Source organism: Molothrus ater, chromosome 2 (genome assembly GCF_012460135.2).
Source record: "Molothrus ater isolate BHLD 08-10-18 breed brown headed cowbird chromosome 2, BPBGC_Mater_1.1, whole genome shotgun sequence".
In the NCBI taxonomy this organism is placed as follows: domain Eukaryota; kingdom Metazoa; phylum Chordata; class Aves; order Passeriformes; family Icteridae; genus Molothrus; species Molothrus ater.
In genome coordinates, this window is record NC_050479.2 from 14717099 (window position 1) to 14740367 (window position 23269).

Below are 23269 nucleotides of genomic sequence, written 5' to 3' on the forward strand. Positions count from 1 at the left end.
AGACAACATCTTAACAAAATCTATTTTCAAGTTCAGTAACATGCCTCAGAGACCAAATTATCACTGAAATCCCTTAGATGTCATCAGTAAGGATGTTTCAAGTGGGATGTCACTTTTTCATTACTGCCCAAAGCTGTCTTGCTTCCCTGTACAAAGCACATCTACTGTGTTTAATCTGAGCTACCTGCATTTTACAACTATATTCTACAGGAGTAAAGGATTTCACAAGATACAAGACCCTATAAAAGCAAGAGATGCTGAATGCTTCTGGAAAGAGCAGCTTTACTGCAACCTGTGTTAGCCATAGAAGAAATGTGTTGAAACTGAAAATTCTCCTGCTGTGCACAAGGTAATATCTAAATCCTCATTCAGACAAAACCAAACAGACTGTTTGCCTGGAGACTTGATTCCAAGAATAGCTGAAACTCACAAAAAAAAAATAGAAAAAGCCCAGCATTTGATGTCCCCTTACAAGTGTGAGTGAAACCATCATAGACTCCTTACTTTTTCCTTTCATTTTCTAGTATCCTGAATAAATCTTTGAAGTACTGGGGAACACGGACAATCACATTTTCTGAAGGACCTATATCTTTAAGCTCAGGATAGAGTTTGGTGTCAATCACCTTCTTGATATATCCCAGCCAGTCAAACTGCAATGACAAAGAGAAGCTGGTTAAAGCAGATTATGGAAGAGAAATGATTTTTTAACTAAGTTACAACTTTAAAACTAATGGTTTCAATGCTTTACTTATTAAAAACTTAGAAACTATTGCACTTTGTCATTACATATGTTTTCAATCCTCATTAAAGTTGGAACTATATTTAAAAGAACATACTCTCCAAATGAGCACACACATTCCTAATGATACTTCTTTAACATGCTTCTCTGAACACTAAAGACAGTTTTAATTATACAGGTCAGATATTAAAAAAAAAAATCAGTTCTCCCCAACCAACCTGTGGAATCATGGCACTAAGCTCTGATATGTTCATTTTATTGTACATCACTTCACTTGTTCGGTTTTCATATGGAATCATGATCTGGTGAAGAGAAAAAAATGCACAAAACCATCAAAACAAGGTTTATCTTGCAGGGACTCTTACATCATTACCATCCTTCATAATCCCAGTGCAGAAATATCTCACCACCTCTTTTCCAAGCATTTATGGCATTAACCTCTGTTTCTGAGGATTGCATTTAACTGGAAGAAATGGAACATGGTTCCTTTTATGTTTAACTTATTGCTGGGAAATTTAATGAGCTGCAAGTCTTCTTTGGACTTTAGACTGATTTAGCTCTATTATGCTAAGGAAAGACATGCTAATACATAAGAGATAAAAGTACACCTTGAGCATTAATATTTATCATTCCTTCCTATCCAGTAGAAGCCAACCTCAGATTTAACAGGTCAAATCTGAGATAGGTGTATCTTCATAACTAGAGGTGCATATCATGAAACAGTCTTTGAATGTTTTCTTCCTAGGATTTACTCCACCTGGGGGAAGAGCCAGATACACACAAGTTTCTCCCCATTTCACCCCATCATCCTGATTTCCATAGCAGGAAACCTGAGTATGTAGGCCAGACATGAATAAAGCATTCCCCAACCAGGCCTCTCATCTGTATGACCAGAGGAGATGGATCTCAAGTTCCTCTGCAGCCTCCAAGGATACAGCAAAAGAAATCCTAATATGAAGCAAGTCCTTTTATAACTGACAAGAAGGACATGCAGACTCCGAGACACCCCTGTGGTTCATAATAGTAAACCAAACAAAGTACAAGATATAGCTTAAACTTTTCTCAGTGTTCAAGAGAAACAGAAATTCCTAATGGCAATTCCAGCCTTGCTGTAAGGTAAATCCTATACAACAGGCTGCATGCTGGGCAGTCTAAAGGACAGAGATTGACACCAGACTAACCAGACAGCTGGCACTTCTCCAAACAAAAATCTCCAGTAAGTGTTTATGGTTTTAGTATTGCTCAAGCCATAGGGGAAAAAATTGTTTTCTTTTTCCTTTCTGCAAATTTCACTTATCTGAAAAATCTTTAAACACTTCTTGAAGCCATTTACTCCCTTCCCCTCAAATCCTTCCTTCTAGCTCCAGTGATTCAAACTTAATAAAAAAATCTTCCTTGTACACAAGATCTCTCAAAGCATGCCACTCCTTCCTATATCCAAAGTATTCTTGCTGCCTCCTCCTGAGCACAGAAATTCTCCATTTCATATCTTTACTTGAAAAAATGCAGAGGATCACTGGATACAGTAAAATCTCCAGTGACAAACAGGACTACCTCCATCACAGTAAGATGTTTATATAATCATTATGTTTATTAGGGTTTATGCAACAATTCATGTCCATTGACTCATGCCTAATCTCTGGACAGATGTTAGGAGGATTATTCTTACTAAAAGAACCTGTAAGCAAGCATGGCTTGTTGCATAATGATGTGCATTACTGATGCTGAGGGTTGTTACATGATCCACGTCATCTTACATGCCAGCTTCCCTCACATACTTTGGGGATTTATGCTCTGTAAGACAGTTGTTAAGGAAAGCATTAAAGCTACCAGAGCTAAGGATACATCTTCTTATGCCATCACTGATAAACAGGACAAATATGTACTGTTTTTCAAGTATGCTGGGTCACAAGGAAGTATTTGTGCATTAGTCCATCCATGCTAAGTAACTGAAAATTAATATTGGGCTTGGCTTAGACGTTTAACAAAATTTCATCCCTTTCAGCAGAGAGATGGAAACACTGATTGGCTGCTATTGTGGGTGGCTCTCACTTCTGTACAAACACAGCATCAAGAAGCATCCTGTAGACTGCAAGAGCAGGATCCAGATAGAAGACATCTGCTGCATCACCTGTCCCATGCAACAGGATTTTCTGCTAAGAGGAGACCAGCATTTCACAGGGATAGCTGCTTTCCTTGCCAATATGAAGGAAACTCAGCTCAGCTGGCAGTTCTGCAAACCAGCATCAAGTCAGTACCCTTACTTTTTGTGGTTTCCCAACCACAAAGGGTTGTGACCACTGAGGCCAACCCTTCTCTCTAGTTTTAGTAGAGGTTGAAATGATAATGAACTTGCCACTCCCATGAGTGGGGCTCCTGTAGTGTATTCCTGTAGTAGCCACGCTGAAACAGAGATATGGAGAAGCAAAAACACTCCTTCAAAACACTCCTTTATCCTGTGGCATAAATTAAATTCCTTGCAAAAATGTCACCAAGGAAATATCAGGACCAGGTACCAGTTTTAAATGCACTTAGCTTTACTAAATTCTGTTGGTCCCCTAAATTAAAACATCCTGTCTCCCAGACTACTTCATTCAAACACTTCAGAAGCTAAGGGTGGTACTGTTGTAAACACCACCTCTCACCACCAAGATCCAATATCCCACCTAAGTCTTGCACTGCTTTTAGACACTTACACAGAGAATCAGCCCAGTCTGCTTCTTAAACAACAGAGATGTGTATTCTCAACACAGGTGCATGGCAGGAGCTGAGATCGTACACAGCTTCAAAATTATAGAATCATTTAGGTTGGAAAATACATGTAAGATCTTGAGTTATGTCATATTTTTCCAGCTGCCCAGTGGGTATCAGTGAATTGGTGTAGATGCACTTCAGCTGGGATATTGATCTCATCACCTTTTTGGAAGGAGAAGCCCTAATTCCTATGGTGCCATCCTCAGGCACTTCCACAGTTTCTAACGCATCAACAGCCCCTGTATCTCTGTTGCCATGTGGATCTCCATCCCCACCTCCACTGAGATGGCAGACCAAAGGACCTTGCTAATACACCCTCCCTTAAACATTGCCATGCCACCCCCAGCCTTGTCTCTGGTCAGCCTGGCTGACATTACCATTTAAAACACCAAGGGTATTTGGCTAAGGTTTTCCCCCTGACATAAAATAAAATTAACAGTTTAGAAATTAACTAAGGGAGAAATATTATTCATCCTATCTTCATCAGGATCTCTTCCTTTCCTTCTGCTTCTAAAATCCCTTTGCTAACGCTGTTGATACAATGGCTTTTCATTTCAAGAAAGCATTATATTGGATTACCAACCTCTGCTATTTTAACTTCCAGTTTTAGAACTGATTTCATATCAGATTCAGCTCGGGAGGCATTTGCACCCAGCAGCACTGCTGTATCAACCATGAACTTCAAAAAGGCATCTCGGTACTGTAAAGAAGGAGAAAGACTGAGATGACAACAGGATTTGCTCTTGAACAGAGTTACAGCAGCAGACCAGAAGTGCCCAGCTATAGGAAGGGGTATATCACTTTCATGTCAAGGTTGTGCTTTCCTTACCTTGAGTGCCAAGCAAGGTAAAAAAGAGAAATAACACTGTAAAAATACCGTGCATGACAGAGACAACTGCTGTGGTTCAGAGAGTACAAGTCTCAGGAAATGCAAATGACAGTTCTGGATTAGACTGACAACTTTCAGCTCTTACAAATGGATTAGACAATGTGTAAAAGTGTACACCAGTATTTTAGGCCAACTAATACAGTAACCATCATGGGACAGAAGTACTTGTATGCAAGTGCAAGCTTCATTTAGGAAACTTTGCAAGAGTATTTGATAGAAGTGGAGTTTTCTGCTAGGTACCCTGCAAAACCCAAATCCAAATAAAGCACAAAACCCTTTCTCAGTTTGGAGCTCAACCAAACAAAACGAACAGTTAAAGAGATGAGGGGGAAATGGTGGCTCTATTATCCAGCTGACAATACTTACAGATTTGGCTTCTGTGGTATTTTCTAGGTAATCCTCTCGAGATGACAGAGAGAGGCTTGCTTGATCAAGCTGTTAAAAACAACACAAAGTAACATTTAACTGGTAAATTCATCAGATTCAAAGACAAACTGACAAGCAGCTTGGGAAGGGTTCATGTTTTTCTGACAATTACAGTAGTTGTGTGCAAATACCTAACATATAAAACACTGCACCAGTCTGAGTTGGACAAGATTTCAAAACAGGAAAATGCTATGCTGTGCTGACAGGTATTAACTAAATCACATTACTGTGATCTAGGGAGCCTAAGATGACCCCTGCAATAGCTGAGCCACCTAAAGAAAAGAATCACATGTGTGATTTAGGTGTTTAAAACAGCTACATCAATGAGTAGGAAATGCAAAAGGACTGGGTCTACAGGATCAAACCCCTGGTTCTGATGACCATGCGTCCATCCTACGTCTATTTCAGGGGTACAAGAGTGAGCTTGGGATCACACCAATCTAGTGTATGCACCAAATGCCCCTGAGGTGCTGGAGCATGAGAGCTGCTGTCTGTTTGGGAGGCATCATCAGGTTTCTGTGACTGAAACTGAGGTTACATTTTGAGCTTCACCCTAGACCAGCACTGGGGGCTGTACTCAGTCTTTTTAACAGATGAACTGGAACTGAAGTGCCTACCTGCCAGGATTGCATGCACAGGATATTGTTATGTCCCCAGCACTTTAGCTAAAGGTATCTTGTAGTCCAGATGGATCTTTGGCCTTCACTTACCTTTTTCATCTACACATGGATCAGATTTCTTGGTCTACATTCACCCTAATATTGGAATTAGGCCTGAAAGCTTGAGATTTGCATTTAGTGTCTTGAGTGAAACATCTACATGGGAATATTTGCACATAGTTTCATTTGAAAGATAGGAATTTTCCTAACCAAGAAAAACTCACTATGCAGCACATATTTTATAATAATAACTAGGAACTGAGATTTCCCAGAACTTTTCAATGTGATCAAGTTAGGTTAGGGTATGGAAGCCAAAGCTGAAAACTTCCACTAACCAGCTTCCAAACTCTGAATGAGATACTGATTGGAGCAGAAACAACTTCTTAGATGTTCTAAATATTTTTGGTTTGATGCTGCAATTGTTTTTAAAAGATAAGTCTAGTGACACTATACTGTATTTATTCATAAAAATCGTATAAGTCTTATTTAATCTAAATACTTTAGGTTAAGTGATTTATATTTCACATTTTCTACATGTGGAAAATAAATAAAACTTAGAATTTAAAGTGAATGAATAAATGTAATATTTTCCTCTACAAAACAAACCATCCTCAGAAAGGAGTAATTGTGATGCTCAGTGCAATCCTCATTCTTTGAAAAACAGCATAACTTTCTTTTCTCAGCACAATGATGCAAAAAGAATATACTCTTATGCTTTTTGTACATGTGTCTTTGCAATAGTTAACTTCAGATTATTTGGGGAATTTCAATTATGTGACTGTTACATTAAATGCTCATTTAAATTCTGTGGTCTTAAGAATTAGATTTGACAGCACATTAAACCAAGAGAGCACAAATATGAGAAATAAACAAAAAATGTTAACCAACAGCTTCAGCACTCATGAAAAAAAAAAGAAAAAAGATCATGTTGAATGCTGAACAAAGTTTTATTTGGAGTTTCCACTTCTTTTATGACCCATTGATGATTTTGCAATGCTGAACAAAAAGAATTTTGCAATAAAGCCCTTTTTCAAGCAGATTGAAATACTGTGTGGTACATCTACACCCCAGGGAATTTGTTAAAACATGGACAAAGCAGTGCACTGGCTGATGCATTCTGCAGATCAAGGTCCTAATCAAACTAACATCAGAACACCCTACAGAATAATACATCACTCATAGCATGTTGTGCTTCACATAGATATTTAATTCCTGGGTGCCCCTAAGCATAGAGAGTGAAGGTGCTGCTGCTTGTAAATCATTTCCAAGAGACCAGCAGTGAGGGTGTCCCTGCCCAGCCATTTGCTGCCAGGTGACTTGAACTGAAATGTTATGACAGGAGACACTCAGATAAACATCTCCCTGATTATACAGCTTCAGTTCTTTTGAGTGAGTCTCCAGCTGAAGAAAAACTGACAGGAGCTAAACAGCATCATAGCAGAATGACATCTTTAATACAGCAAACTGTTGATTTGCTGTTGATTATCCTGGAAAATGTCCTAGAGATGAGAGAAAGTTACCCTTTAACTTTATGCCAGTTAAATGCCTCAGTCAAAAGACACAATAAAGAAGTGACTTAGAACTGACATCCACTCCAGTACCACCACAGTCCCTAAATACAATGTATTCTTGACTACATTCCTACAGCTAGCCAAGATGCCAGCAAAATAAGGATCTTAAATCCTTTTCTTGCTGTGATGAATGCCATCATAACTTTCTTATTTGTTCCTTCTCTCTTGCCTTCAGGAACTATTTTCTTGTAGCCGTGGAGGGAAAGTCTGCTCTGGCTTCTCATCTGAAGCTCTTAAACAACAATGCATTTGGCCCAGGCATTCAGTCTTGTCACAGTTATACAATTTTATCTGGGACTCAGTCTTGCCACAGTTATACAATTTTATCTGGAGTTTTGTTAGACTACAGGGAGACAACATTTCTTGAGTCTTTTTCTTACTAAACTGTTATTTAATGCCATGCACTGTTAAGAGTTCAGTAATGTTTTGGTCTAAAAGCAATTTCAGGAATATTTCAATTGGTCTAAAAGCAATTTCAGGTCTAAAAGCATTTCAGGAAAAATGTGAATTCTTTTATTTCACATTTAAAAGCACTTGGGATAAATCTGTGTTGTAAGGTGCTGTATAAGCACCAGATTAAGTGTTTCCATCTCAAGAAAAACAGCTCAAGTTCAAAATATCTGCTACTGATGGACCATTTTTCATCCTCACAGACAAAAAGCCTTCTTCATGCAGCCGATGAGTCATAAAGCAGCACACAGAATTAGATACTGAGTTCTTATTCTCATGCACATAGACCCTGGCTATTGGTCTACTGGGACATTTTTATGGGGTTTTTTCCATTTGAAAGAAGAAAACCTGTACAGAAATACTTTCCAATAGCAAGTGGTTGCTACATGGTTGACTTCTACACTCCCATAAACTGGCACCTACATACATCTGTAAGCCAGTAGATAATAATAACAATAATCAAATGTAAACCTTTGGTATGTAAAAGTGTTTAAAAAAAAAGAGACCATTAAACAGCATGCAAAGTAACCTATCAGAGATGCTGTGTTGTACCTTCAGGATGTAGCGGTGGGAGATTTTGTCATCAGCAGCCACATACAAACGGATGAAGACAGAGCTGCTGTATTGGCCACGCAGAGTTGCCAAGGCTTGGACTAGGCTGAACCTCCTTTCTGACCACAGCCCTTCAGGTCCAATATTGGATTCCAGCACAGGCCAGCGGAAGGGTGAATGCTTCAGGATACTTAACAGGGGTTTCACATCGGCTTTTTCAATTTTATCTGAAATGTCAAAGTGTGACAACAATTACATTCCAGACAATTCAAGTCCAGCAGCAGCCACACGAGACAAAGATTTATTGGCACCAATTGATTTCCAGGCAAGGCAATCACAATAGCTGAAACTCAAAGCCTCTGCTCTGCCTGTGAGCATGGCAGCATAGAAGTCCAATCCTGTTTATCTGTATCAAGAATAAGAGAGGCAAGTCAGTGCCTTTCCAAAAAGGCAAAGGCTGGAATTAGGTAAATAAAAAAAAAAAACCACTCCTTGCTTAGGAACTAGCATAGATATTTCACTGGTTTTAGGGAAATTTGGGGGGTTATTGCTCATAATCAAAGCTAGAGAGCCAATATCTGGACACCAAAGCTGTAGAGCAGGCTATCTCATTTGCTGTCAGTCAGACAGGCCATACTGGAAGAAAGCTGTGCAGAAAATAAATCCTGAAAGAGTCAGAAGGACAAAGAGGACTTCAAAGCCTTATTTCACCTCTGCAGCTACCTAAGAGTAGTGATGTGTTCCAAATTAGTGAACATTATCTTACAGCAGCTTTTACAAGCTGAGGGAAAGCACTCTGCAAACATGGCTAACTTGCTTGGCATGCAGATACCAAAGCTAAAGAGTCCAGGGCTGTCTATACCCAGCCCTGGGGTAGTGTTTTGATTAAACAGATTTAGAGAAATGTAGAAGGTGATGAGCAACAGGCTCTTGAAAATATCAATATGAGAATTTCATCAGAGGGTTCTTCTGATTTAATAACCCCAGGCACTAACCCCACAAGCCTGGGGCACAGTTTAACTTCCTTTTGCACAGATAAATATCTCTTCACACTTCTGACAAGCAGGGGTTTCTCTAAAACTGACTTGTGCCTGAGTGTACCTCAGTCTCAAATCACAGCTTTAAATGTGCAAAAGACCCTAAACCCCAGCTGAATCCATATCAGCAAAATCCATGCATCTGCACATAGCTTCACAGAGCTCTGCAGAGAGACAAAAAGCCTGCCTTTATAAATGCAGGGGATGCATCTATGCCCTCCTCAAATCAATCTACTTACCCTCATTCATGCAAGATGCATAAAGGATCTTGGCCTTCTGTACAGCTTCACTGTCTCGTCTTTTGCTGATGGGTTTCTCTAGCAATGCTGAAAAAACAAGTCATTTTTTTCAATACTTTGGAAGATGTAGACATTGTTTGCCTGTTTCAGCACTGGCTTTAACCATAGGATTTATTTGATTAAGTATGAGGCTCCATGTGTACTTTCTTAAGCAGTAGCACAGACGTAATTGCACCTTTTTCAATCCCCAACAGAGAAGAATTTTTTATTGGTTTATTTTAAAGAGAACTGATATAAAGCCAAATGACAGATGCAGCTTGTTACTCATCCTCACAACCAGCTACCCTCAGCAAGCTGAGGTGACAGGCAATTGTGGGGTGGGAACCAACACAAAGACCAGGAAGTCAGGAATTTTTTCAAGTGGCTCAGCTTCTGGTGCTGGTACATTATGAAATCAGGACCTAATGGGGAAGGTTACAGGATCCCAGGAGCAAGCTGTAAATCAGCCACAATGCAGCTGCAGATACAAAGTACTGTGGGTAAATGTAGAGATAGCTGAGCTTCAAGGGATCTGTCAGCTCAGGTGCTGCACAGCACAAGCACTCCCATGGCCAGGAGAAACAGGTAACTCTTGAGCACAGCACAGGAATAGGGCTGGCAAACTCTGTTGGACTCCATCTGGTTTTGCAAGACCCAAGTAGGTCCTGCACAGCCTTACCTTAATGCTACTGGGACCACTGGAAGGAGTGGCTTTGCTGGCATCAAACAGCATTATGTACGCAGCCAGAGCTAAAAAGCCTTGAAAAATTCAAGACTCCCTTCCAAGCCCCAAAGTACCACCCTGGGCTCTGGGTTTCAAATGAGCAGAGGCAGCACAGTGCAAGTGTGCTGAGAAGCATGCCCCACACAAAAGGGGGAACAGAAAACCAGAGTGCCAGAGGCCTGTGAATGCAGAGAACCACTGAGACTCCATAACACCAGCCATGGTGAGACCAAACAGCTCCCACACAGAGCTGGATCAGAATCAAGGCAATGTTATTCCTCTGCAGAGTACAGAAGAGGTGGTGGCACTGCCATCCAAAAGCAGCACTCTCCTGTAAACAGTGACAGGCTCTCACTCTCCAGCCCTGCTCCTTCCACCCCACAATGCCTCCTCTCCAGGGAGGTGGAAGTTGGGTGTGACTGCTGGGTTCTTCAACTGAGAACAGCCTGGGTTTGCACAGCTTCTCTCAGTATTAGGAGCTCACTGCTTGAGGCAGGATCTTAACGCACTTATTTCCCAAAATTTCCCTAGCCCCCTGAGGAACCAGCCATGCTGCACCTCAGATATTCCCCACCTGAGCTCATGTGAGCACTCAGGGGACCATAATGCAGACCTAGCAGTGTTTAATACTTTATTACTCAAGGAATACCATAGTGATGAGCAATGCAACTTTTCTCTCCCTCCAACCCCTTTTCTCTTTAAACAAACAAAAAATCCCATTGCCCAATTCTTTTGCTTGGACCCTTAAGAGGTTTAATGAGATTATTCTCTCTTAGTTATGAATAAGATTTTTCCATAAAAATACTTCTGGAGAGGATAGCTTTGGTTTCAAATCCTCAACTATTTCTCAATTTGTTAAATGCAATGTAATACCAATCATCTCTATATATGTTCAGTGTGTACAATTTGTAGCAGCATAATCAGACCTGTTCACATGTTTAAAATGGCATTTTGAAAGAAACTATAAAGGAATCCTCCATAAAACTAAGGATGAAAAACTACCCTCCCATTAAAGCCATTACAATAATTTCTGTCTTTGCCAGTGAGCTGTACAACCATGAAATTTTGAAGCTAATAAAATCCAATGGCTAAAGCTCAAGAGAGAAACAGATTATAAGAGCCAATAAAATCAACTCTACAGATAAAACTGCATCAAATTGTGTTAAAATCAGACCTGGTGTTTACCCATCAAACTATCTCATTAATGTGACATCTACACTACCTCACTACTGCAAAGAGTGAGGTGGGGTAGATGCTGCCAGCTTGCTCAGAATTCTTTTATGAAGACAACTCTCAGTTCTGATAACATAAAATCCAGTGATCAAATATGAAAGACTCAATAAGATGCTTGAATCCTGTGGATACTGAAATAGGGGGTGTTATCCATGGATGGTCTTTAGGCTACAGAGGTTTCCCAGCCTTAATCTCAATTTTTCAGAAAGATTTAGAAGCACAAAACTGGAGCACTGCTCACATCCACATGATTCCTACATTAAGTAGTATAAAATCCAAATACAAGATTTAGAAATTTGCTTCTTATTTAGCTCACAAATATATATGGACTTTACGTGTCCTTGAGTATTTAAATTCTTAAAGATGAATGGCAAGAAAAGGCAAGACCAGCAAGAAAAGGCAAGAAGCACAGCACACTGAACAAAGATATATGTAATCAATTAGTCTGTCTAGAGGTTGCTTATTCATGGAAAGAAAGTCACTACTGTGATTGAAATCAATGTAGGCCCATCAAGCTCTCTTTAAATTAGTGATATTGGGTGCTGTGAGCAGCTTGGCCGCAGCTGCAGGCTCTGACAAACCCACCCAACAGAGCAAATCTGTTTGTGTGGGTCGATGCACGCTGCTCTCTACGGGGCAGCAGCTCAGTCTGCTCTCCCAGGGCTCTGCAAGCTGAACAAACCTGCCCCAGGGCCATCCCACACACCCTGAGCAGTGCTTCACCTCCTGACATGTGACATGGATTTCATCTACAGCAAGGGAAATGCCAGCCAGTGGCACACAGAGAGCAAATTCAGCCCTCTGAAAAAATTCACCTGAACTACACTTGTCTGGGAGAATCGTCTTTCTACTTTAAAAAACTGAAATAGCTTCAGATATTTTCTGTATTGAGACCAAAATGTAATCAAAACCTATGTTGTCTGTCAAGGGATAGGAAGAGAAAGACCACCAAAGATCAGTTAATGTTGTTTATCATAAGATACCACAGATTTGCTGTTTAGTTTTTTACTTTGTCTTTCCAAGCTCCAACTCATGCCTCACTAAGGAATTGTGTGTATTCATACAAATCCACTGAGAAGTTCAGTCTGATAGGCTTTCCTTAAGCACAGTTTCCTTAAACTGTGACCTAGTTAGGGAGATCAGGGCTACCAACATTTTGACTAGAACAGCTCACTTAGCACTGAGAAGGACATTGAGCTTCTTCTTGGAGCTGTTTTTCTTGCTTGCTTTCTGTTTTCTTGTTTCAAACTAAAAGTTTTAATTCCTTAAAGCAATCTTGCATTTTAGGACACCATTTTTTTTTACCTTTAAAGAAGAATTGTTAGGAATAAATAGTTTTGATCAGATTAGGAAATACACATCACTCCAACAAAATCTACAGAGGTTAAAAAGAAACCACAATCTAAGCTGATTTCCAGGCATCTGAAAAATCACAGAATTGTTATTAACATCAACAAAAATTTAACAATTTTTTGCTGCTACTGAGTTATACTGCTAGCCTGCCTGCAAAGCAGAATATCATAACCAAAAATCACCAGGACAAAGTGAACCAGCATAGCTTAAGCCAGCTGAATATGCAGTTTGGATCCCATTTCCTTAGCCAAATATCAAGTATATGTTTGAATAGCTTTTTTAGCAAAACTGTTCTTTTTCAGTTACATCTTTCACTTTCTTCAATTCTAAATTATTTCCAAAGTAATTTTCTTTGGCATAAAAAAAAGATCCTTGCCTCTATCACTGACCTCAGCACCTCATTGTTCATGTTTCCATACGCACAGGATGCCCAAATGCAAGATTTATGTTTCCCTTCACATAAAACTTGGTTATGGCAAGTGTCAACACCTGTTAGCAATTGCACTCCACTGTGCTGTAATAACATAACTCATGTCATTAAGCAGCTACCACTTGCACAGTCAGAATCTGGCTAAAGGTGTTCACAATATCCTAAACTTCTGAGGTTGCAAATTGCTTCATTATTCACCTTCTTGTATAAAGGAGATGAGGGTGTAGAAGTTCCCATTTCAGTCAAGGTTCTTGAACTTCTGTCACCCCAGGTCAGGCAGGTTTGCATCACTGCACTCCCTGACTCTCATATGAAACACAAAGACTCAGCATCACCAGCAAAAAACCACTCCATAGCTGGGAGTGCTCTTCATTAGTCTGAACTGGAGATGTTCAGATATACAGCCCAGGAAAAAAAGGCACAGCTGCAGGTGGGGAGCTGGGGGAGGAGGGAGGGAGGGAGGGAGGGAGGGAGGGAGGGAGGGAGGAGGAAGGAAGGAAGGAAGGAAGGAAGGAAGGAAGGAAGGAAGGAAGGAAGGAAGGAAGGAAGGAAGGAAGGAAGGAAGGAAGGAAGGAAGGAAGGAAGGAAGGAAGGAAGGAAGGAAGGAAGGAAGGAAGGAAGGAAGGAAGGAAGGAAGGAAGGAAGGAAGGAAGGAAGGAAGGAAGGAAGGAAGGAAGGAAGGAAGGAAGGAAGGAAGGGAGTTTATATTGAGTTGCCTTCTCATAGTTCTTTTCCAGGGCAAGAGGGCTAAAAAAGGCCAGCTTCCTGTGGTTCACTACCCTTGAGTAAATAGCAATCATCTGCTGTTAAAAGTGAGAGCAAGGCACATCACAAAGTAAGCTTTGCATGTGTGTTTATTTAGCTGCACACTATTCTAAAGCTGCTAAGGATAGTCTTGTGGCTAAGTGTTACCTTTAATCTCACTTTCCATTTCCAGCCCCTGTTGATTTTCCAGCCCACTGTCTTGCACAGCTTCACTTTGGTTTTCTACCATAATATTTTATTTATGGCACCAAGAAATCCCGTACCTTTCCTTCTTCTGACTGGGACTGCATGAAAAAGGATTGCAAAGCCAGATTTGCAGAGAAAAGAAACATGCACACAATTCATTCAGATTAGAAATATTGATTCAATTTATCAGTGTCCCGATCAGATTGTATATATACTATATCCTACCAGACAGTTTGCTATATATATTGTTGAGTTGAAATCCTGTGCTATTCATGAGGTTTATTTCCTATTATAGTGATAAAAATAAAAGTTTTTAAAAGTTTTCTCTGCACTTTGCAACCCTAAATATAGAGAAATATCTAGTTGATAAAGACAGTAGCATTTTTTTCCATTAGTTTTTGTCCTTATCCTTTTACAAACATTTTCTCTGTGTGGAAAATGCAAGCTCAAGTGTTAGCACAGTGATATCTGGCAATGATCTGAAATATATTATAATGCTTTGTATCTTGAAGGAAAAGAACTCCATGTGCAAACATCCCCCAGGGAATATGCTTGGACTGAAAAAAACCCAAAAATTATACAAGAACCCCAAGGGACATCCTATTTCCTGGAAAGCTGTAACCCTGGAAGAGTGAAAAGCTAGAAGAAGACAAATAATGCAGTGTGAACTCCCAGGGCAATGCTAGAACAGACAGGGAGTCTTGGATTGCAAAACCAGAGAAGAATCAAAATGGGGAGATGATCTTAGTGTGTACACAGGCTGGTGAGACAGACTGGAACACAGCCTGCCCTTTGGCTGTCTGAATTGTAAAACAATGTTGGACAGTTGGACAGAGGGCAGAAAAATATCAAAACAATTGGGTTTTTTCTTTGGAGGGTGTGGCTTGAGAAATAGAAGTGAGGGACAAAAAAGCATGCAGTGAGGGAACATGATTTTTCTCACAAGAGATGTGAAAGGGTGATGGGAGCACAATATCCAAACACCTTTAGAAAATGCTTGGTGCTAGAGAGGTCTTTAGAGGTCTATGGCAAAAAGGCATAAAGAAAGCCAACAGTTGAACAATGTAGGCAAATTCATCAGTGACAGTGATTAACCACTGGAACCAGCAACCAGAGGAGATAGTGGCTTCTCTGCTCCTTAATATCTTCAAGACTTAATGCTTTTTTGGGAGATAAACTTTACCCTAAAGTCAATTATGTTTTATCCCAATGCAAGCTACCGAGCTGCATTATATGGGTAATGTAATTGTCTGTGACACAATAAAGGTCACAGGAAATAATCTAGTGGTTACTCCTGCCATTGCACTCTATCCACTTAGGATACAGATCTCAAAGCACTCTTAGGCATGACAGAGCAAGGAGACACAGCCATTATCCATTGTTGCAGATAAAGAAAGTGAGCCACAGATTGCTCCTTATCTAACTAATGTCAGACTCCTAGTGATTGAAATAGAGCTCCTTTATGAGCATAAAGCTTGCTGAACTTGATCCACACGCTCAAAGAGCTTGATCCTTTGGAGACAGTGAATGCCCCTCAGCCCTTTTCATTTCAGAGACAGTGGGAGTTGCTTGGCATTGCCCAGATGATTCTCAGTACTAAACTGAAGGCTTGTAACAGCATTCTTTTTGGGATCAGACTCAGAAAGCAGCCCAAGGGCCTGCACATTCAGCAGGTTTATTTGTAAATACCCAATGACAGATAATTTCTCTTTCAATACTTGAGCAATTAAGACTCTGCTAGTCACCCTGCCCTCACTGTGCTCTACAGCTATAAGAACTGAGTTTCTTAACTGATGAGAAGAATAATTAAAAGAGCTGTTCCCATCTCTAGCTATCAGCGACAACCTTTGTTTCCTCCCTAAGTTAGCACTATTATGTGCTCCCTCTGTGAAAAAACAAAACCCAAGTTATCTTTTGGAAAATTGCAGATGGTCCTCTGATGCCAACAGCAGGTTCTTTTAAGGATGTTCTGTGAGGAATTACCTCTAAAATGTAGAGAAAAACCTTCTCGAACCTTGGTGGAGTTTAGCAATCAAACCAAACACACAACACAGTGTGCAGAATGTCATTCCTTGGGGTCCCTGAACTATAAGATAATTATGATTAATCTAGCCCTCTATAAAAATTTCTAACTCTTAATTCCCATATTTTCTTCATGCTTAAGACGCATGGCAAAAGAGTTGCTGAAAAGAAACCTCTAAAACCCAAGTATCCACCAGCACCTGTGCCACTGGGGTTGCTTAGCCCTCCAACTGTAGCATGAAGGCATCACCCCCTCTTCAAACTCTCAGCACTCTGGATTTCAGAAGTCAAGGTCAGGATGGTTCACAGAGCAGAGATTTGGCCAGGATGCCAAAGGGCACACAAAGAACTTTGAAACCACACTGCTATTACAGACATCACAGCTAGACAAATGTACAGTCTGAAGCAACATGAGCTTACACGTTTCAAGAGAGATCATTTCAGAATGGTTTGGGGCCAGCTGACATTAATTTAGAGTATCTGGTTTCCAGTTCCTCCTTCTCATAGACCAAAGTGAAGGAGAGCTGGCAGTGGTAAGTGTCATTGTTCCTACAAGGGGCACAATGTTCTACCCCAAAATAAAAGCACTGGCCACAGCACATAAAATTGTACACAAGACTGCTGAGATCTTTTGACCAATGGTAACATTTCTGTCTTGATATATGAAAATAAGAATTTAATTAGACTGCAACATTCCAGGCTACAAAATAGTCAAAGAAGAAAATCTGATACATATATTTATATTCTCATCAGTTTGGAAAAGGGACTTTTAGCTGGAATGGGGTCTTGAGGGGAGAGTGAAGAATATTATATATATATATATTTATGTATGTATGTATGTTCTAAATGGAAGTGATAGACTTAATTGATATTTCAAGCTGAACATATTTCTTGGGAACAAGACAAGTATCATCAAGCCAAGACTATTCTTAGAGTTAAATCTGTTTCTTCAGAGCACTCTTCTGAAAAAGACATGGACATCTGCTGTAGGACACAACATTTAATGTTTCAGTACAACTTTATCCCTCTTAGCAGGTTAATAGCACAGGTCAAACTCCCACACGATTGTACCTGCCCAGCTTCCTATTTCAGAATTGTTTTGCATCTGGAAGCCTTGGAAGAAGAGCAAAGCAAGATCTTGCCTGCCTGGAAAATACCACAGAGACAAATCTCAGTGGAGGTGCAGATGACTGCTCACAGTTCTCGTCTGACACCAGCGCAACCCAACCTCAAATTCATCATTTCAAGGCCCCATTAAACTCCTCTATGCCTTAAAAACACAAGTTCTGCTGAGAATGTCTCCTGATAGGCAACTTAAGTCTGCAAAATCACTCCTTTCCTCTAGTAGCAATCGATAGCAATATTTGGTTTCTGAGGTTTCCCTAAAATATGAGCTAACCTAAATTTATTTCTCTTTTGTAAACTATTAATTCTGCAAATTGCTCTGCATTGCTTCTTGCTAGTTCATATATTTTATGCACAGTCTGACATGTGAAGTCTGGAGTCCTTTTCCCCACCAGACACTTTATAGGAAGTGAACTGCAAATAATTGGTTTTCAAATAAAAATTTGTTTCCAAAAGTCCAAAATATGAAAATACACAATCTAAAGATAAAATTTTTAGTCCCTCACAAATAAACAAGCATGAAAAGCAATGAAAAAATTTCTCACCACCATAAATAAATTAAATAATTGCTAAATTGTTACTGACATTAAGGCTCTTCCTTTTCTTTGTGCGTTGGTGGCTGTAAAGAATTCTCAGTTTCAGAGCACAGGAAGGAAAGTATCCAAGCCTAATGCAGTACAAAATATATTTCCTTGCATTTTATAAATACCTATTTTGAGTTTCTGATTAATTATAGTCCATATTTCTCTACTGTTTGCTAAATATATATATGGAAGAACAAGCTAACATCAAAGGCTTGCAAAAAAAAAAATCTCCATATGGTTAAAACTATCCTTGCCTAATTAAAGCTTTTTGCTTTGAGTGTCTAAAGTAAAATAAGATAGCAAATCAATACACCTTTGTGGTGCTTATAATGCAGTTTTTAAATTTTTCAAAAGCACACCTTATTTCCACTTTCATGTCTTTTGCATTCCCTTCTTAACAAGCCTTCTACTACTTTCTTACCTTTCTTCTCTCAGTTGCCCATTGTTAATAATCAGATCACCAGAATCATCTTACTGGAGTACACAAGGGATTGAAATAACAACTCAAAGCAAATTTCATAATGGCAAACCCCTTTTTCACACAGAAATATGAAAAAATGCAGAGCACTAGATGCAGAGCACTAGCCTCCTCTCAGATTGCCCTACACCTGCTGTATTGTATATTCCCACTTCTTTGGAAAGCAGAACCACCCAGGATGTCAATGGCCATTAGTCACTTTTGGAAGGCCTTGTGTTGGCTTATATAGCCTCAGATGTGCCTTAGATATTAAATATAAAAGTTTCCCTATTTTCAAACCAGTAACTATTTTGTTGATTTTTTTTTCTTTAATAGAACTGCCAGTGTTTTCTGCAGCTCCATAAGTTCATTCCTAAGAATAGCCCCTGTGGAGGTGATGCCTTAATCTAGGTCTGCCTTGCTTTGATAAACTGTGTCTCCCTCCTCTCCTTGTTTTATTTTGTGAGCTGAGGGGAGAGGATGGGTTGGTGGTTGGTTGGTGTGGGGGAATTTAGTTTGTTTGCTCTTTTTTTCATTGTTTTGGTTTTTAGGGGGTTGGTTGGGGTTTTTTGTTTGTTTTGGGGTTTTGTGCTGTTGGTTTTTCTTAAAGGTATTTAATCATGATCAAGACATCAGTTATCAATTCAGAAAACTATCTTTTTTATTTGATGCAATTAATGTCCATCAGCCAATGACTTGATGGCAGCATTCATCTCATCATGGATGGAGCAGTGACTCTTGAAAATAACAGCCCCTCATTATTAATTTTTCTGATATTCCAATGGAACATTTAAATCATTATGAATTAATTTTGCACTCATGAAGATGTAATTAATATGAATATGTATTTCATGACAATCTCATAATTAATCAATTCATATAGGTTCTAGTTCCCAAGCAACATAAACCAAGTAGAGCAAAAAAATATTCCCAAATACGAATTTCATTAAAGGATTCTCTATTTAGAGAAATAAACCCAACTAATATACTGACATTCTAGGGTTCCCCCTCGCCCCTTGAAAAGAAATTCCCCACAAATTCTTTCCTTGATTATCCATTTTAGCAATATGGAAGTTTTCATGGAAATAGCATTCACACAGCTGTGCTTACATAAATGCTTCCTAATGCTGCTCCGTGCCCTAACACACAGCACGTTTCCCAAACGGAAATGTTGTTTGTTTACAGTTTCAGCATTTGGTAAATTCTCTGAGTTTGTATATCAAGAGATAAGCCCATCATGTGAGTTCCTCCAAAAGTCAGCATAACTGTACACAAACTGTGACCAACTAAAAAAAATTTTTATAAGGAGATGAGAGCCTCTGTTCATAAATTAAATTTCAATAATAAATCCTACTCTTTTGAGTAGAATTGCCCTCTTTCCTGCCCTGCCCTTCTGGCCTCCTAGTATTATGCTTTAGGGGATAACACATGTTATTATAACGTTAAACAAAAGATTTTACACCACATTTACACCAGAAGACTGCAAATTTCCCAATCGTTACAATATAGGTGGAGCTCCATACTAAATGGCAGCATTACATTTACTTCATTACAATAATACTTTCAACATGTACTTGTGGAAATTTTTTGGTCAAAAAGGGGAATCATATGTCATGGATTGCTGTGCCTTCCAAGGCATCAATCCTGATTCTGTAAAATTACCCACCCAAACACAGCCATCAAAAATTTTGAAATTCAGTATCTGCAAGTATGAGTGACATATATCATACAAACCCCAGGTTCACTGTAAATTTAAAGGAAATATGTGCCACATATGGAATGGGAGTGAGCAGGATGTCCTGCTCTGGTTCTAGCTGAGGGATCAGAGGAGGATGCCATTCCTGTCTCCAAACCAGGCAGCTGCTGTGGGAATCCTGTGGCTCAGTTACTGTGCTGCCTTTAAACCTCATTTAGGAACCAAAATTGTCTCCTCTCTGTACTCATGGTTTCCCAAAAATCACCCATTACAAACACAATTTTCATTTGGAGCAGCCACAAAGCCTGGAAAAAGTCCTGGCTTCTCCACTTTTGACTTAGGTACTTACCAAAAAGCTACTCACTTCTTGCCTGGAGAGATTTACCTGATTACCTTGTGCCACTTATGTTTTTTCTTACATTCAGATAAATAAGCCACTATAGGAAAGATTTGGACCACTGAAAAAGCGTCTGTACAGCTCTCAAAAAGCTCAAATAACTTTGAAGGAAACAAATCACAAGAGACAGGTCAGCTAATATGGAAACCTGGGGAGGAGTGTCAGCAGCTGCATTACAGATTTTATGGGACACATCCAAACTATCCCAGTGGTCCCAGCTGAATGGTAGAGAGAAAACCCAGCCCTAAAATATCCCTGTAGCACAGGGTCCTATGTGCAGGATAGCAACCATTCAACAGCAACAACAACTGCTCAACACCAATTCCTGGGATCAGTCTGAAAGGATATCCTATAGTCAAACAGCATAAATTTCCAAAGAGATATTTTTACTTATTGGTTTTACTTATAAACAATTACTTTTCCAAAGGAAATCATTGCAGTTTATCTTGGGAAAAGCTGCCTACGCTGCCAAGATATTTTGTTTGCTGTCTGTCTCATGTTCTTCAGAAACTCACACACCCTATCCTCCTAAAAGGCCTCCATTTCTTTCTGTTTACCACATTGGAAATTCCTCATTTTAAACTGACTCGCATTCAGAAAACAGCCACACTACAAAACTTAGCACAGCAAATCAGCCTGAAGTAGGTGTCTCACTGGACCAGGAACAGTATGGAGACTTAATTTGTAAACTGGTTTCCACAGTCATAAATTAAATTTAAAAGATCTGGAAGACATATTCACAAATTATTCACAAAATTTAAATCATCTCCTTTGCAGCGCTGAGATTTAGGAATGTTTGTGGAGTTTTGTTTTGTTGTTTTTATTTTAATTTATTGCTTCCTGCATGGTCACTCCCAAAAAGAAAAAAAAATAAGCCAGCTGTATACCATTGTACTTCTCAGAAAGGAAAGGAAGCTTCTGGGTTCACAACTGACATTCACCACAGGTAATAAGCACTGAATTATGTCCCTCAGACCTCCAGCTCTGAACTGTTCACAAAAAGCCACTTGCTTTTCAGTGACAAGACAAAAGCACTTCTAAAACCTTAATGGAGTTCATCAAATCAAAATAGAAAAATTCATCAGGAACACAAATAGCTTTGCAGGAAATATTATGGTTAAGTGGAAAACCATCCTAGAGTTACTTGACCTGACACGAGGCTGAAGCTGTTGCAGTTTGAGATCGCTTCTGTTCATACAACACAGGCCACAGCCAAATGATTCTTTCCATTTTGAAGAACTCCAAGAACTTCCTAATCAGAGGTCTCTTGGGCACCAGGAGTGTTTGCTCTTTAGTGAGGTACTTTTTAACATGCCTGTGGTGTAGCTGAAAAGAAAAGGCTGGCTTCAGGTCTAGGACAATCTGGTCCAGCCCGGAATGGTTAAGGGGAAGTAGTCGTATATCAGTCCTCTCCAGGAAAGTTCTATAAGGAACAATTCTATAAGCAGTTTTAACCTAAATATTACATGTCCCTTACCTAGGTTTGGATCATAACCCAAACCACAGGCCTCTGCTTTTGAGGTATTTTTGGCTCTACAATTATCTCCTTTACATTCCTCCGCGACGCCTGAAATCCTGCTGAAGGTCACATCCAAGGAAAGACCTACCACTACTTTCTCCAGGCTGGAACTTTATTTATTTTGTATAGTCAGGAGATCAAAGCAAGTTACACATGTGGTTTGTGGATTCCTCTGAGCACAGAAAAATAAACCCAAGTACCCTCAAACAACGTATGGAAAAGAAATTAAAGGGGAAATGATGATATGATTTTAGCTTGAATGCATCTTAAGACAGCTAGAGAAACCCATGAGAGCATCATATATATATATTCCTACCCCATTATAAACCCAAATCTTTAAAAAAAAAGTATTTTTAACTATCACATTACGATTTGGATATCTAGAAGAACCCCAAAATTAATGTTTCTAATCCTGATCCTTTAATCAACCAGAGATATGCAGACAAAAAATCTACCACCCAGTAGTTTTTAGCTATTTTGGATTGACCTACTACCATTTCCTCTCTTTGTAATTCCCTATTAAGGCACCAAAAACCTTCACTGATACAGAAAATGTTCTACCCTTTTTTGAAGCTGACACCTGGAAAACTGTTTGCTCTTGTGAGTCTCAAAAAAACTCCAAAAACACAGCAAAAAAAAAAAAAACCACAAAAAGAGAAAACTAAACAAAACCCAAAATTGCACACACACACTAAAAGAAACAAAAAATAAACAAAACAAAACAAACCCACCAAACAAAGAAACCATAAACAAACAAAAACACACACAAAAAAAAATAGAGAAAAAATGCTTTGTTCTCAAACCCACTAACACCTAATGCAGGGCTCAGTACATTACATTACACAGCCACAACTACCTTTTTTTGGTAAGACAAAACTAATTATTACACCTGCTGTGCATTATCTACTGGAAGATCTTCTTCTGTAGCAATTGCTCCTGAACAAAAAAAAAAATTTCCAGAATATTGAAGATACATTTGTGCAACCTGTGTAACAGGTCTTTGCCCAAAATCCCTTTCTCCAGAAAAGGAGTAGGCTCAGGAACATTCAGAGGCCAGAAAACAGATTAGAAGTCCAAATAGTTTATTTTAAGTAACATAATTTTTAATAAATAGCCTGAATAAATGTTTCTATCTCTATCATACCATCAAAGAAAATCAAATATGAAAAAATGTGTCTTTCTGGCCAAGCCATGTTATCATTTTAAGATTAATAGTTTTCTTTAATGTGATAAGTATTTCAGAGCATAGAACTTGCATAACGACCAGGTCTTTAAAGACTGAGGTTTTTTTAATCTACAGAATGTCAAACAGGGATATTTACCATGTGGTACAAAGTTCTACTAAGAATTCTTGAGAAAGGAGAGATTCAATTTGCTTCCAAGGTCTATTCAGCACTATAACTGTTTCTCTGTGCAGGAGTTC

At 39.2% G+C, this 23269-nt stretch overlaps 1 protein-coding gene across 1 annotated transcript in view; it reads right to left on the reverse strand.

The window, feature by feature from the left end:
* Window positions 1-23269, reverse strand: part of PHEX (phosphate regulating endopeptidase X-linked) — a 95102-nt gene that overhangs the window by 64298 nt on the left and 7535 nt on the right. The window contains exons 4-9 of the mRNA XM_036384733.1: window positions 9317-9403; window positions 8041-8267; window positions 4749-4817; window positions 4077-4193; window positions 958-1041; window positions 505-650 (exon numbers count right to left, since the gene is read on the reverse strand). Of these exons, the coding sequence (XP_036240626.1) occupies window positions 505-650; window positions 958-1041; window positions 4077-4193; window positions 4749-4817; window positions 8041-8267; window positions 9317-9403 (730 nt within the window). The remainder of the gene's footprint in view (window positions 1-504; window positions 651-957; window positions 1042-4076; window positions 4194-4748; window positions 4818-8040; window positions 8268-9316; window positions 9404-23269) is intronic.